At 34.2% G+C, this 15,947-nt stretch overlaps 1 protein-coding gene across 1 annotated transcript in view; it reads right to left on the bottom strand.

The window, feature by feature from the left end:
- The window catches only part of LOC115880540 (A disintegrin and metalloproteinase with thrombospondin motifs 7), a 276,261-nt gene that overhangs the window by 92,701 nt on the left and 167,613 nt on the right, over window positions 1-15,947 (bottom strand). Inside the window, exon 8 of the mRNA XM_030897765.1 lies at window positions 10,395-10,541. Within this exon, the coding sequence (XP_030753625.1) occupies window positions 10,395-10,541 (147 nt within the window). The remainder of the gene's footprint in view (window positions 1-10,394; window positions 10,542-15,947) is intronic.

Below are 15,947 nucleotides of genomic sequence, written 5' to 3'. Positions count from 1 at the left end.
AAATTTACGAAACCATTTTTGATATGCGATGCGGTGGTAATACAATGTTTCCAAAAATATTTTAATTAAAAGAGCTATGCTTTTTTCAAATTATAAGTGATTTTTTGTCTGAGTATAATAGAAGGAAATTAGCAAAATAAAACACTAGTTTACCACAATAAATAAAATCATTTCACTTTAAAACCCTGCATGGACGCGCCTTGGTTTTATCTTATTAATCAGGTAGTAATTGTTAATTTTGAAGTTTAACGTGCTTAAATGGCTATTATTATTATTATGTAATATTTTAAATGACTGATGACTGATGAAATCCTTCAACTTATGGATGACAGAAGAAAGCAGAAAACCAGAGACACTCGACGGTACAAGGAGCTGAACAGGGCTGTGCGAATTGAATGTCGCAGGGCAAAGGGGCGTTAGCTAGCAGGCAAGTGCAGTGAAATGGAGACCTTGCAAAAGAAACCTTATTTATTTAACTTCCACAAAAATATCAAAGAATTTACAAACACAGAACATAAACAGTGTCGAGGTATTCTGAGAAATGCTAACAATAGAATCTTGGTAGGCGTCGGGGAAAAGCTCGATCGGTGGAAGGAGTATGTTGAGTTGCTATACGCAGATACACGGCCCGATCAACCACCCATAGCCAGTAATCTCAATGATTCTAGTCCTGATATTACAAAGGAAGAAGTCAAACGCGCTATAGATCTTCAGAAGAAAAGCAAGGCAGTAGGACCAGACCAGATCCACGTGGTAACCCTAAAGCTAATCGCCGATGTAGATGACAGAGGCCTTAAGATTCTTACAGAACTGTTTAATTCGATATACAAAGCCGGCAAGATACCCACTGATTGGCTAAAATCCACTTTTATCCCATTACCCAAAAAAACAAATGCTTCTCAACATCTACTCCGAGGCGGTATTCCGTGAGGCACTAGAGAGCGTTAAGGATGGTTTCAAAATAAATGGTATCCTGATCAACAATATTCACTTTGCCGATGATACGGTCGTGCTGGCTGGCAACATTCTACACCTTCAGAACATGATGGACTGCATCGTTGAACATAGCACGCAGTACGGACTACACATCAATGTTAACAAAACTAAACTTGTTGTATTTTCCAAAACACGTGGAAAGACTGTCCTCAGAATTAACAACAAGGTGGTAAAACAAATATCGTCCATAAAGTATCTAGAAGCCCTAGTTAACGACGCTTGAGACCCCAAAACTGAAATTTTAGCGAATATCGAAAAGGCCAGACGTACTTTTGCTCCAATGAAAACCCTCTTCTCCAGCCGAGATCTAAGTCTCGAACTGCGCATACGTATGCTGCGTTGCTACATTTTTCCAGTATTTCTCTACGGCCCTGAGAGTTGGACACTCAATCAGACATTGGAAAACCGGATTAACGCTTTTGAGATGTACTTGTATCGTCGTATGCTGCGTATATCCTGGATGGATAGAGTGACAAATGAGGAAGTACTCAGGCGGATGGGCAAAGATAAAGAGCTCCTATCAACAGTGAAGGAAAGGAAGTTACAGTACGTTGGTCACATCATGCGGGGTGCTCGATACGAGGTGCTCAAACTGGTCATCGAGGGCAAAATTGAGGGCAGGAGATCAGTGGGAAGAAGGCAAAACTCCTGGTTTAAGGATCTGCTCGTTGGTTCAGAAGAACATCGATCGAAATTTTCAGAGGTGCGGTTTCACGCACCATCATGACCAGTTGGATTGCCAACCTCCGAAGGGAGACGGCGGCCTAAGAAGAATATTTAAAAAAACTAGAGTGTTCTCGAATATTTGCATTTAGATATTTTAAATAGTTTTTTTGTTTTTTGTGTATTTTGCTTCCGCCGACTTCGGGAAGAGATATACTTCCCGAAATGTTAATCATTTCTTTGTCCGTTAAGCAAATTTGTTTATTTTGGTTTTGCAAATTTGTTTATTTTGCAGCAGTGTTTACAAAAAATAACTATTTTATTTTGTAAATTTTCTTACAGTGGCGAAATACTCATAGAACTTCTTTGGAGAGATGAATCCATACTAAATTTTTTAAAAAATGTAGAAAAGAATGAACTGCATCTCCTTAACCATTCTGTAGCAAAATATGCAGGGACATATTGACAAAATAATCCGATTCATCATTTCTGCATTCTTATCACAATGTTTCTATATTCAAATATACATTTTTGAATATTTTAAGTATCCTTGATATATTAGGCCTATTTTATCGAAATAAATAAAGTTTTCTAGAAGAAATGTTAACCGTAACCGATACATTGTGAAAATATTGACCTAAAAGGAAAACTAGTAATTTCATACGGGATAAAAGTATCTAGCTAGTATAAAAACACGACGGGTAACATACTTAGGACATCTATCGGATACCAATAAATATAAATTGGAGATAAAAATGGTCCTGGCAAAAGACAGGTGTCACAAGATTAAAAAAAAAGATGGAACTCGAACGGACAGGTCGAGATACTAAAAATTTGATAAGAGGGCTAGGAGTAGAAAACAGAAATTCAGAAATATCGTCAGATATCGATGAGTATCAGATAAAAACATATTTTAGAGAAGAAGTAATTATGAAATAATATAGGTTCTTTCTAATGTTTTTAAGAGCACAATATAGTTTATGTTCACAACATATTTTAAATAAAGAAATATCACTACACAACAAGTTAAGGAACACAATTCACTAATTAAACAAATTATCTTATCCCTCTCTTGACGATGTTATACCGGGTGCGTCTTAAAAGTGGCTCACCCCTTTAACTTTTTTATTTTATTCAGATAATCCTTCCTGGATCTCCCCTTTCTGTTTCACCGGAAATTACCACAACTTTTGATTTTTAAATGGTACCCTCGGTATTTTTTTACTTTATTCGATAGAAAATGAAGCTTTGAAGAGAATGACATATCATATGTCGACTTTTGATATTGTCGCTTAAAAAATCGTATTTTAAATTTCAATCTAGAGTGCCACGACTGTGTTAAAAACACTAATTTTTAATAAAGGAACCGTGGAAAAATAGATTTTATCGTCTAATGTTATTAGTGTCTTTCCCTAGCCGGTTGAAAGATGCCCAAATTGCATTTTTAAGCATATCTCAGTTTTTTCAATTGGAACGAGGGTGGCTCATTAAGTACCACACACTTAGTATTTCAAGTGAAATTGTCGTTACGAACCCCATGTTACCTTTTCAAATAAACCATATGCAAAATGTTAAAAGTTGACATATGATACGTCATTCTATTCAGAGTGTCATTTTCTACAGAATGAAGTAAAAAATACCGAAGGTGTAATTTAAAAATCAAAAGTTGTAGTAATTTCCGGTGAAACAGGAAGTGACCGAAAACAATCGAATACGTCAATGAAACAAACAGATAAAAACAAGACCGGACACATCGAAACAAGAGAAGGACTGCATCTACCAGGTATACTGTGAATTCGGTGTCGCGTATTACAAAAAGACAAAAAAAATATTTAAATGTGCTACTTAACGCGTATAAAAATATATACGCAAAGATTTGAACAATGAAATGAAATAAGGTACCGCAGACAATAGAACAAAAAATTGTTCAGAAGCTTAGTTTGTCCATAGGGAACCGCATTCGATAAAGCGCAAATATAAAGAAGCCAAAGAAGCCGTTTTTATATTATCTTCTTCTTCTTCTTAAAGTGCCTATCCTCTTTGGATGTTGGCTATCACATTGGTCCATATTACTTTGTTCACTGCCGTTCTGAACAAAGCTGTTGACGTCATTCCGGTCCATGTTCGTAGATTTCGCAGCCACGATATTCGTCTGCGTCCCGCTGATCTTCTGCCTTCTATTTTCCCCTGCAGTATGAGTTGGAGTAGGGGGTATTTCTCGTTCCGCATGATGTGTCCGAAGTATTCCAGTTTTCTGCGTTTGACATTCACCAGAAACTCCAAGTCCTTGTTGATGCGGTGTAGTACTGTCTCATTTGACACGCGATGCACCCACGAAATCCTAAGCATGCGCCGATAGCACCAAATCTCAAATGCCTCCACACGCTTGCATGATGCGTCGGTAAGGGTCCATGCCTCTGCTCCATACACAAGGGTTGAGAGCACGTAGCATCTTAGGATTCTGATTCTAGTGCGGACGTTGAGGGACACATTGCATAGTATATTTCGCATTTTGTTAAATGTACCTCTCGCGATTTCGATTCGGTGTTTTATTTAGCGCGAGTGGTCCCAGTCTTTAGTCAGGGTGCAGCCCAGGTATGCAACTGTCTCGGCCGCTGGGAGAACGAAGTTGTTAGCAGTGAACTGAAAGTTGTTGATGTAGTTCTTGCTATATGATCAACGTTTGAGTTTTCTTGCAGTTCATCTTTATTCCGTATCTGCTGCATGTATTCGCCACACGATCTATTAGCCTTTGGAGACCTTCAGCGGTATCGGCCAACAGAACCGTATCATCTGCATATCTCAAATTGTTTATTATTTCTCCGTTTATTACCAGCCCATCCTCTGTGATATCCAGTGCCTCTCTAAATAGATGTTCCGAGTACACATTGAATAGCAGAGGCGACAATATACAGTATATCTGCTGGATCTGTGTCTATGAAAGGAATGCGGCCAAAAAACATTTAAATAAACAGCAATATATTTTATACGTCGATTTGACGAGTGCGTCACCGCAAATCGCTCCGCCCACTCACTTTATTGGCTACTTGTAAATTTGTCGAATTTTTATTGATGGGACGCGTCGTCTAATTTTTTACGAAAAACATCGAGAAAATATCGTTTCCCCTCTCACGGATACCCCGGAGCTACAGAACGGACAGACGTACTGTACAGCCCTGTCGCACTCCCCCCCTTACACTAAACTCTTCTGAAGTTTCGTTCTCGATTTGCCTTTTGTTATTTATTAGGACTTGCATTGAGTCTCTCTGGTGCTCAATCCCTTTCTGAAGCCGAATTGAGTTTCACCTACGTTTTATATTATCATTAACACAAAAAGTGTGGAAATTACCACAATCTGGTAACCGCCTTTAATATTTTCAGTATTGATGTCCTTAGTGGACAACTTTACACTTATATTGTTCGTCTGTCACAGGTAGATGACTTGGCTCTAATATCAGATTAGATTATGATATTTTTTGAGGGTATCAATTCATATGTCAACTTGTTGGCTTATTTTTAGATATACTGTAGTCCATCTTCTGATCTCTAGGTTACATTCTCCACTTCTATCCTTTTCAAAAAGTCTAATAACCTGGAAACTGAACCTTCCATATAGCTCTTGCTCTTTGTCACTGTCTAATACAAAGAACTGTGCTTTAGTATAATCTGCCCAATGAGGAAATCTACAATAGTGACAGTTGTGTCTGTCATTTTAATATACTGGTACGTGGTACATTCTGTTATTTTTTGGATGTCGTCTGTTCAAATCTTCCGACTCTAAAGACATACTATACAGTGTGGTCTAAACTGTATTCCAGAAATTCTGCTGATAAAAATAAGTCAAATAGATCGTATAAATATATGTTCTAAAATGCTTAGTTTCGGAGATACAGGGTGTAGTTTCATTTTTATTTCTATTTTTCCCATTAATTTCTGAAGTAATGTCAATATTTGGATGAAAAATGGTGTCTGGGAGTTTTCTGATTTTGACTTCTATTGGTAGGGGGCGTCACCTACATGTGTTTAAACTGTTTTGAAGAGTAATAACTTTTCGTCCGTACCCGTATAAAACTACTGTGTGAAAAAATATACATTTTCGTGATTTTTTACGTAAAAAATGTCTCTTGGTAAAAATCGCTACGAGCAACAACCGTTCTCAAGATATTTAGAATGGAAATAGTCAATACATACCATTACTGACAAAAAATAAACATGTTGAGTAGATATTTATTTGACTAAAATGATAAATACGGGAACTTTTTATTTTTTTAAATTAATCATAAATTTTTCTTCGATAAAATGATGATAAAAGAGTTTCTGTTGAAGTTTTGGCACAAAAACATTTCAAATTTATGATTTCACTCTAATAATAACTATTCTATTATTCACAGAATTATATTTGATAAGGTTAGTAAAATAAAAGGCAAAATATCATTAGGTGGCTTTGAAAAAAAAAATAGCAAAGTGAAGTCTGGAATAAACTAGCCGGATTGGCTAGTATATAAAATATAAATATATTAAACTGTTTTGCTCTATTTGCCTCTATCCTATTAAACATACAGAAACGTTACCTGCAAAATGAAATCGAATTTACCTGCAATCTGTTAATTTTCGATCCAGATTCGAGATGAAGCCATAAAGAGGGCAATAAAAGATCGCATAACCTGTAACGAATCGGGCAACATTGTATCAAAACGACAAATTCAACTTACACAATTCGACGAGAGGATGATTCTCTTTTATTTGATAAAAAGTCGGCGATAAAGTTGCGCATAAAATTACAGAGCACGGAAAAAGATAAAGTAAAAAGTTTATGATCTGAGTTGACATTCAGGCTAAAAATGAACAGAAAACTTTTATTTTAGTAGTATAGAGTTAGGGAATAGAGATGAGCAGATTTAATTTCTGTAGGTATATATTCTCTTATGTGATGTGATTATAAAATTAATATGTTTTATAGCTAAATATGATTGCTAAAAGACATTCTAATAAATGATACAACACTGGAAATAGTAGAAGAAAACATTCGACCAATGTGTACTACCAGTTATGACCTATGCATACAAAACCTAGACATTTAAAAAGTACATCATAGGGAAACTGCATGCCGCACAACACTTCGATCCCTTCGATATTCGGTATTTTTTAATTTAGTTGTCAGAAAATGACATTCTGAATAGAATAAAAGCTTTGCTCGGATTCTTGTCAGTGTTGTCAGATTGGGCGATTTCGCGCCAATTGGGCGATATTTCGAAAAAAATGACGTCACAAATTTTCAGAAAATCGCAAACCGCAATTTGGGCGATAAATTTAATTACAACATCGGAAACTTTTAGCGCTTTTAGGGGCCATTATCGAATCAAAATCATAAGAAATTAAGAAACATTTAACGAGTGGCGGTCGTCATGTTTGCAGCTGGTTTGCAGTAGCTGTAGCTGTAGCCACCAACCACCACTACTGATTTAGTGAGCCTAACCTAACTTTTCAAGTTTTCAGTTAATAATAATTATTGTTATCGTGGTGTGGTATTGTCGTTTTACTTTCTTTTTCTGGACTTTCCACGGTTACAGTTTCCTTCTTCAGCTTCCTCCATATTCAACTTAATATCTGCATGAATAATAGGCAAATGGGCTAAGTATAATAAAGTCCATAAAAAGAAGTGGGAAAATGAGCCAGATTTTAAAGGTATGTATTATGGACCAACTTTTTATTTTGTTGAGTATGGTTGAGTATGGGGACGGCGATGATATTGTTAACATTTTTAATTAATAATTATTATTACTTGTTGCTTTGATGTTGTATCGGAGTGTCGGGTGTATGGGTGTTGTCTTCCTTAACAATGATAAGATTGGTGGTTTTAAGATTAATATTAGTTGGTAAAGGGATAAGAATATCTGTTTATGCATGTAGTTGACTATCAACCCCCAAAGTGGTATTACAATAAGCAGTTACTGTAAATTATGTGATACAGGGTTAAGATCTCATCGAGCTGACCTTCTACGACATGCAAAAACTATGAAGCATAAGCTAGAAGTTAAAAAACTTAGTAAGCAGTCTACTTTGAGAAATTTTGGTAAGTTGGATCCGTTATTATGATATTGAACCTGCATTTCTTGTCTTTGTAGGTGTTACAGTTTCTGATAATTGTATGAAGAAGAAGGAATTAATTTTAGCCACTTTTGTGGCATGCCATTCTTCCATAAGGTCTATTGATCACTTGACAGATATTTTTAATAGATTTTCTCAAGAAGATCAACACCAACACACTCGACAGACCTCTGGTGCATCTTCAAGTCTTGCTCTTTGTCACTCTCTAATACAAAGAACTGTGCTTTAGTATAATCTGCCCAACGAGGAAATCTACAATAGTGACAGTTGTGTCTGTCATTTTAATATACTGGTACGTGGTACATTCTGTTATTTTTTGGATGTCGTCTGTTCAAATCTTCCGACTCTAAAGACATACTATACAGGGTGGTCTGAACTGTATTCCAGAAATTCTGCTAATAAAAATAAGTCAAATAGATCGTATAAATATATGTTCTAAAATGCTTAGTTTCGGAGATACAGGGTGTAGTTTCATTTTTATTTCTATTTTTCCCACTAATTTCTGAAGTAATGTCAATATTTGGATGAAAAATGGTGTCTGGGAGTTTTCTGATAGGAGAAATTTGATTTTGATGTCAATATGACTTCTATTGGTAGGGGGCGTCACCTACATGTGTTTAAACTGTTTTGAAGAGTAATAACTTTTCGTCCGTACCCGTATAAAACTACTGTGTGAAAAAATATGCATTTTCGTGATATTTTTACGTAAAAAATGTCTCTTGGTAAAAATCGCTACGAGCAACAACCGTTCTCCAAACCGTTCTCAAGATATTTAGAATGGAAATAGTCAATACATACCATTACTGACAAAAAATAAACATGTTGAGTAGATATTTATTTGACTAAAATGATAAATATGGGAACTTTTTATTTTTTTAAATTAATCATAAATTTTTCTTCGATAAAATAATGATAAAAGAGTTTCTGTTGAATTTTTGGCACAAAAACATTTCAAATTTATGATTTCACTCTAATAATAACTATTCTATTATTCACAGAATTATATTTGATAAGGTTAGTAAAATAAAAGGCAAAATATCATTAGGTGGCTTTGAAAAAAATAGCAAAGTGAAGTCTGGAATAAACTAGCCGGATTGGCTAGTATTTAAAATATAGATATATTAAACTGTTTTGCTCTATTTGCCTCTATCCTATTAAACATACAGAAACGTTACCTGCAAAATGAAATCGAATTTACCTGCAATCTGTTAATTTTCGATCCAGATTCGAGATGAAGCCATAAAGAGGGCAATAAAAGATCGCATAACCTGTAACGAATCGGGCAACATTGTATCAAAACGACAAATTCAACTTACACAATTCGACGAGAGGATGATTCTCTTTTATTTGATAAAAAGTCGGCGATAAAGATGCGCATAAAATTACAGAGGACGGAAAAAGATAAAGTAAAAAGTTTATGATCTGAGATGACATTCAGGATAAAAATGAGCAGAAAACTTTTATTTTAGTAGTATAGAGTTAGGGAATAGAGATGAGCAGATTTAATTTCTGTAGGTATATATTCTCTTATGTGATGTGATTATAAAATTAATATCTTTTATAGCTAAATATGATAGATAAAAGACATTCTAATAAATGATACAACACTGGAAATAGTAGAAGAAAACATTCGACCAATGTGTACTACCAGTTATGACCTATGCATACAAAACCTAGACATTTAAAAAGCACATCATAGGGAAACTGCATGCCGCACAACACTTCGATCCCTTCGGTATTCAGTATTTTTTAATTTAGTTGTCAGAAAATGACATTCTGAATAGAATAAAAGCTTTGTTCGGGTTCTTGTTTATTACCGATTTTGAACCGTCCTAGAACTCTGCAGCGCATGCGCAAATGAAATAATGTTTTCATATTTCCTTCTGCGCATACGCATCACAGTTCTAGGACGGTTCAGAATCGGTAATAACAGAAACCCGAAGTAAGCTAAAATCATCATAACATGTCATGTTGACGTAATATATCAACTTTTTACATTTTCAATTAAAAAGAAATTTCGTTTTTTATCTGAAAGAATAAAAACTTTATAAGGGTAAGCCATTTGAGAAAGACACCCGGTATATAGATTAATCTTTTAATTTCAGAAATCAATTGCAATACTAAATCCTCATAATATGATATGTACATGTGTGTACATAACATTGTAATAAATGTAGTAATACCTACAAGATCTACTTGATATCCCAAATATATAGCGAGCAAAGTTGGGGTTAATATAACCGAATCTGCACTCTGGGATGCAGTAATGGTAAAATATTAGGTATATCCGCAACTAAATAAGCAAGACTAGCGTCCTATATGCGGCACGGCTCATATTATTAATGTTAGAGATATTAAGTTAGTGTAACTGTTGAAAGTTAATTAAATAGCTGTGTATATTAATTTTCATACTTTTAAATTAGGAAACCTGAAATCTTATTTGCGAAATACCAAGGCTTTTTGTTCAAGAAATAAACCCGCTGCAAATGTAGATTGTATGTTTTTGGGAGACTCGTTGGTACCAAACCTCTCTATAAATGAGCATGAATAATTTTAAAATTATATTTTTCTTGTCTTCTTTATGATTTTTTTATGAATTTAAACTGTTGAAAATGTACTTTACTTACTCTAAGAAATTCGTGACTTCTCTTCTACTACAATTTGACCAACTCACACTAACAGCGTCTGCTTCGAAGGAAGGTGTCATTATGTGAAGCCTGTTGCCCGCTTTTCTTTTGCATCCTATCTTCTCTGTGTCGTGTAGCATACCAAAACTGTAACAAAATTGAGTTTGAAATTAGAATTTTTCACTCCCAAGTAGTATTTTTAGAGATAAAATCGAAACAAAATATTTGCCGAGAAACATTGCGTAATAATTTCGAAACAATGATGGTGTTTGTGTCAAGACACAAAAGTTTTGGAATTAATTCGACAATTTTGGATACATTGCTTCGTAACATAAATCATATTTTTTCGAAACATTTTAACAAAATATGGCTTTGCTACATAAGCTATAAAAAAATCTTAATGTAACAAATTTTTCGAAACTTTTAAGAAACAGATGGCTCACATTTACAAAGGTTTCGTACCGTTCGTACCCGTAATACAGATATTTTTCTTATACGATTTTATAATTATTTATTATACGCATTACAGAGATGATTTGTTTTAGGAATAAATACAATAACAGCCACTGCCTGTACCCAACAGGAGACCGAAGAAAAATTAGCAGCAAACGTTTTTTTTTTCTTTTTTCCACAATGGAATACATGTTTTTACGTTTTAGTTGCGTTATAATAAGTAAATAAAAAAGTTTTAATTATTTAGACTAGAAGTTTTGGTTGGCGTGGGATGACAGTTGACTAGTTCGAAATTTCTACTTATATAGCACTCTTTGCTTTCGCTGCGTTTGTTCAGCAAAGTTCGGAAACAAAATCGAAACATTTTGGAAACATATTTACGGTTTCCATTTATTGTCAATTCATTTTCGAAACACGAGTTTTTCTCTTTTTAGACACAAATATGATATAATCTAATAAACGGTTTTTGTCGAACTCCATGTCAATTTTATAAAATAATGAATTAAAATTCCGCCATGTTAGCTAATGACAGCGCTTTTTTAACTAAAAATATATGTTTTTATCGGTTGTTGAGCTTTTAAACTCATAAGAACGCGTTCTACTTACATTTGTTTATATATGTTTATTTTCAGAACCATGATATAGAAATAAAAATAAAAATCTATATTTCAAACAAATATAATTTGTAGCACCAAATATTGATACATAGAAGGCGCATTAAAAATATGAAAGCACAATATTAAATTAAACGATGAATTTGCTTTTGCCAGACATTTTTTGTGCTAGAAAACCTAAAAACAAAGACTGTAAGACACAAAAAATATAGCGGAGGTCGGTATCGTTGATGGTTGTTTTCATTTTGAAATCCACATACAGACAAATAGACTGTGTGTGGAAAACCGGCTGAAAACGGGAACATCTTGGACACAAATTGCAAACAATATTTCGAAACATTTCCTCTAAAACTTTTGATACAGTATCGAACCATTTCAGGAAACGGCTAGTGCCACCATATACAAAACGTGGAAACACATATAAAATATATAGGTTTCGAAAATGTTTCCTATTTGTGGCATACCGTTTCCATTTTGTATCAAGAAACAGACACGATAATTAGAAACATTACCAGAAAGGTGTCTAAGAATGCTGCTTGGTCTATATTAGCATCTTTAACATAATTAAAATATTAACACTGAATATATCTCATTTTTAGAAAACTGTCACCTTTTGAAAATTAAAAATTAGAAAACAGTAGTGCTGTAAACAGAAGTGATGTATATAAAACGTATCACGATAGCTGACAGTCAATAATTATTTCTTCCCTTCATGACTGTGTGATGACCTTGTTGGAAATAAAGTATAGAAAATATAGAGTAACTTAAACACATGTTAAAAATATCATAAGTTATGTGTGTTGTAGTAAGAATCTATAAATTCTAAAACGAAAACTGTTAATCGAAAGCACTGTTTTAACGTACTTCTATTTATGGTTGTTATTGATATTTTATGAAGCTTTATGTTATATACTCAGTTGGAGATCAATATACAAAGATTTAAGATGTGTTTAACTTCAGATACGATCTTTTAGTACACGTATAATCTATACGAAGAGAATTTTATGTGCGCAACTTATGTTATAGGTGTTACTCAAAGTATGATATATAGTAATCGTGTTATCATCATCAAATAAATCTTTATGCTCCATTGTTTTAGCCTTTATTGTTTCAGTATTATGCAATGCAATTGGTTAAGTTATCTTCATGGATTTTGACACCTCAAGTGATTAATTTTGAAGGACCAGATTTCGTTAGTCTCACATCAAAATCGAAATCTCTATTTATTAATAATAATGTCCTAAAGGAGTTATTTACTAAGGGTTAGCTAACTAGACTGTTAAAGTAAATCTACAAAAGCAGTGAGATCCCACAAGAATGGCTAAAGTCAATTTTTGTCCCTATTCCAAAAAATAACACCGCAAAAAATGTGAACACTTCAGGTTAATAAGCCTAATGAGCCATGTTTTAAAAATACTTCTTAAAATAATTCAACACAGAATATTCAAAAAATGTGAAATTGATTGAGATCATGGCCAATTTGGCTTTCGAAAAGGAATGGAGACCAGGGAAGCAATGTTTGGCCTGTCTGTTCTCTTACAGAAATGTAGACACCAAAAAAAGACGTATACATTTGTTTCATCGACTATGAAAAGGCCTTTGATAAAGTACAAGAAAAAGGTCTAGACAAGAATGATATCCAATTCTTAAAAAGCTATATTGGAATCAGACAGCATACATAAGGTTAGGGCAAGAAGAAACAGACGAAATACCAGTACAACGTGGGGTTCGTCAGGGATGTGTGCTGTCTCCCTGATTGTTTAATATATACTGGGGGTATATATTCGATAAGGCCCTACAAGATAAAGGCATTGGTATACAAATAAATGGCGTTCCAATTAATAACCTTAGGTATGCAGCTCTTCAAGAACTTCTAGACGACATAATTCGGGTAGGAGATCCATTGGGCCTTAAAATAAACACGGCAAAAACCAAGTTAATGGTCATTAGTAGGATAAATATTCCACCACCCAACATACGAGTATACGGACAATGCGTGGACATGGTAAATAAGTTCAAATACATCCTGGGATACTGGCTAACATCGGACATTGACTCCGACTTAGAAGTTACATCGCGTATATAACAGGCTAGATCAATGTTAAACAAAATGAGAAACCTATTATGTAACCGATCACTCAACATCAACTTACGTCTGCGTTTTATTCATTGTTATATATACCCAATCCTCTTATACGGCTGTGAGACATGGACGCTTAAAGTGAACACACACTCTTGAAAATACCCTGGACAGATCATGTACGTAATGAAGAGGTTCATGAGAGGCTTAACAGGGAAAGGGAATTGCTGACGAATATAAAAAGAACGAAAGACAGCATACCTGGGCCATGTCATGCGCAATAGTAGAGCAAAGCTTCTGAAGTTATTATAGAAGGCATAAGAGGACTTGGGAGACGCAGGCACTCTTGATTGAGAATCTTACGAGACGAGACTTGACTGAATTCCCACGAACTGTTTCGAGCTAAACAGGACAGACAGTGTTTCGCCGCGATTGTTGCCAACCTTCATTAAAAGATGCTACTATAAGAAAAAAGGAGATATGACTCTATTTATGGTTAGCGAAACCAAAACGATATAAGCTTAATAATAGATAATAAATCAATAAGAAATAAAGAGATTTTAACCCACTAGTAGATAAAATATCCTTTTAAACGACTCATAAGACTGGATAAAATGCCTATTTTTTCTATTATAATTGATTTTGTATAAAATAAATTAATTAATAAAAAATATACACCGATATAATGTTTCCTTGGTTTCATTCTGTTTAAAATTCACAAAAGTTTTGCGAATATGTCTAGAAACATGGAATTTTACTAAAATATTCTAATTTTGCTTTAAATTTAATTTTTAACCTCACAAAACTTATTGTGAAAATAATATCGTTTAGTAATAATTATTTGATATTAATAAACTGGTTTTGCAAAATAACATTTTTTGTGAAAATATAAAAAATATCTTATTTTTACAAGTTTCTTATTAACCCGCAACTGGCGCGGGCGTGGTGAAATGTTGTACCGCTTATGGCGTTCTGGGGTCCGATAGACCCTAATTGTTTGTTTTTTTCAGTTAAAAATAAATGGCAAAGAGATTTTATAAAAAGTTTGTTATTTTAACACGGTTTACAATATATTCAAACTTGTGAATTAATAATGTCTCTCACTCATTTTCAATAAATTAATAAGAACGGACACAAAAATAAAGATAAACCTATTTTTTATTAATTTTTGACAACAGAAATATAAGTCGGCTAAAAAATCCATAGAAATTGAAAACATATATATTTCTTGATTTCCTCGTATTATTGAAAGTACAAACAACTGAACTGTGAAGCTAAAGTAATAAACATACATTATTTTCAACAAAACTGCAAACCCTGAATGTATATAACTTTTTCAAATACAGTTCTTGCTAACATACGATCTGCCGGCACCGTACATGGATGGTGCACATTTGTTTTTGAGATTTTGTTTTTTTATCGTTCGTTGACATATAATACATCTCTTTCATTTCTGGTATTGATTATTGAATTCTCTCTCTTCTACAGGTAACAGATTCAGAATCGGAGTTATAGTTACTCTTCGGAGAAAAATCATTGTCTCGATGGTTTTCATATCACATAAGTCTCTTTAAGTTCATTGTAGCAGTCGGTTAATGTTTCTTCAAAATAAAGCTGTACGCACACTGGTGCGATCACGGCCGCGATCACGATCTCCACGCAGCCGCGGCCAAAAGTTGCTGAAGAATACATAATATGAGCCGTTTCACACTGGCGCGATCGAGTTTTGGAAACGAACGGCCTGGCGGCGTTCTATTCTGCGGTGGCGATCAGATTCAACTTGTCGAGTTTGATCGCGTGATCGCGGCCCAACTGATGGGAATTTTCCGTTATTTTGTGTGTTGCAATTTAGAAATGGAGTTAACAGAGCAGCTAATTAAGGCTGTAAAAATACACAAAATTCTATATGATTTATTCGATCCAAGTTCCAAAAATAATAGAATTAAAAATAAAAAGTTTGAAACAAAATTGGAGTTGCAATTGGGTTGGATAGTACATACATGAATTTTTATTGTTTAAGTTTAAATATTGTAGGTAAGTATTTAAGAATGTTTTTACGGTATACATAATTCACACATTTTAATGTGTACCTATGTATACCTACAGGATAGCGCACTACCTAATATAGGTACGGCGCACATACGGGTATTTTGATTATTTAAGCGGCCAAAAGTCAATTTCGTAGAACTCATTGCAGATGGAAATAGAGTAGACCTGGCGGAAGTTGAATAGCGGCAGAATAATAGGCAACCCTGTATTCAACGGCCAACATGATAATGGATCAGTAATATCAAGTCACCTTTTATCCTCTTTTACATGTCAACGTTTAGTTTGAATAGTGTGTACATTAATTATCCAAGATATATATGAAAAACTAAATCATGGTTCCTGATATTGCTGGTAAGT

The sequence above is a fragment of the Sitophilus oryzae genome, unplaced genomic scaffold (assembly GCF_002938485.1).
Source record: "Sitophilus oryzae breed Bouriz unplaced genomic scaffold, Soryzae_2.0 scaffold_1625_pilon_pilon, whole genome shotgun sequence".
NCBI classification, from domain to species: Eukaryota; Metazoa; Arthropoda; class Insecta; order Coleoptera; family Curculionidae; genus Sitophilus; species Sitophilus oryzae.
The sequence above is the reverse complement of the archived record's forward strand: the minus strand, read 5'-3'. Positions and strand labels throughout refer to the sequence as shown.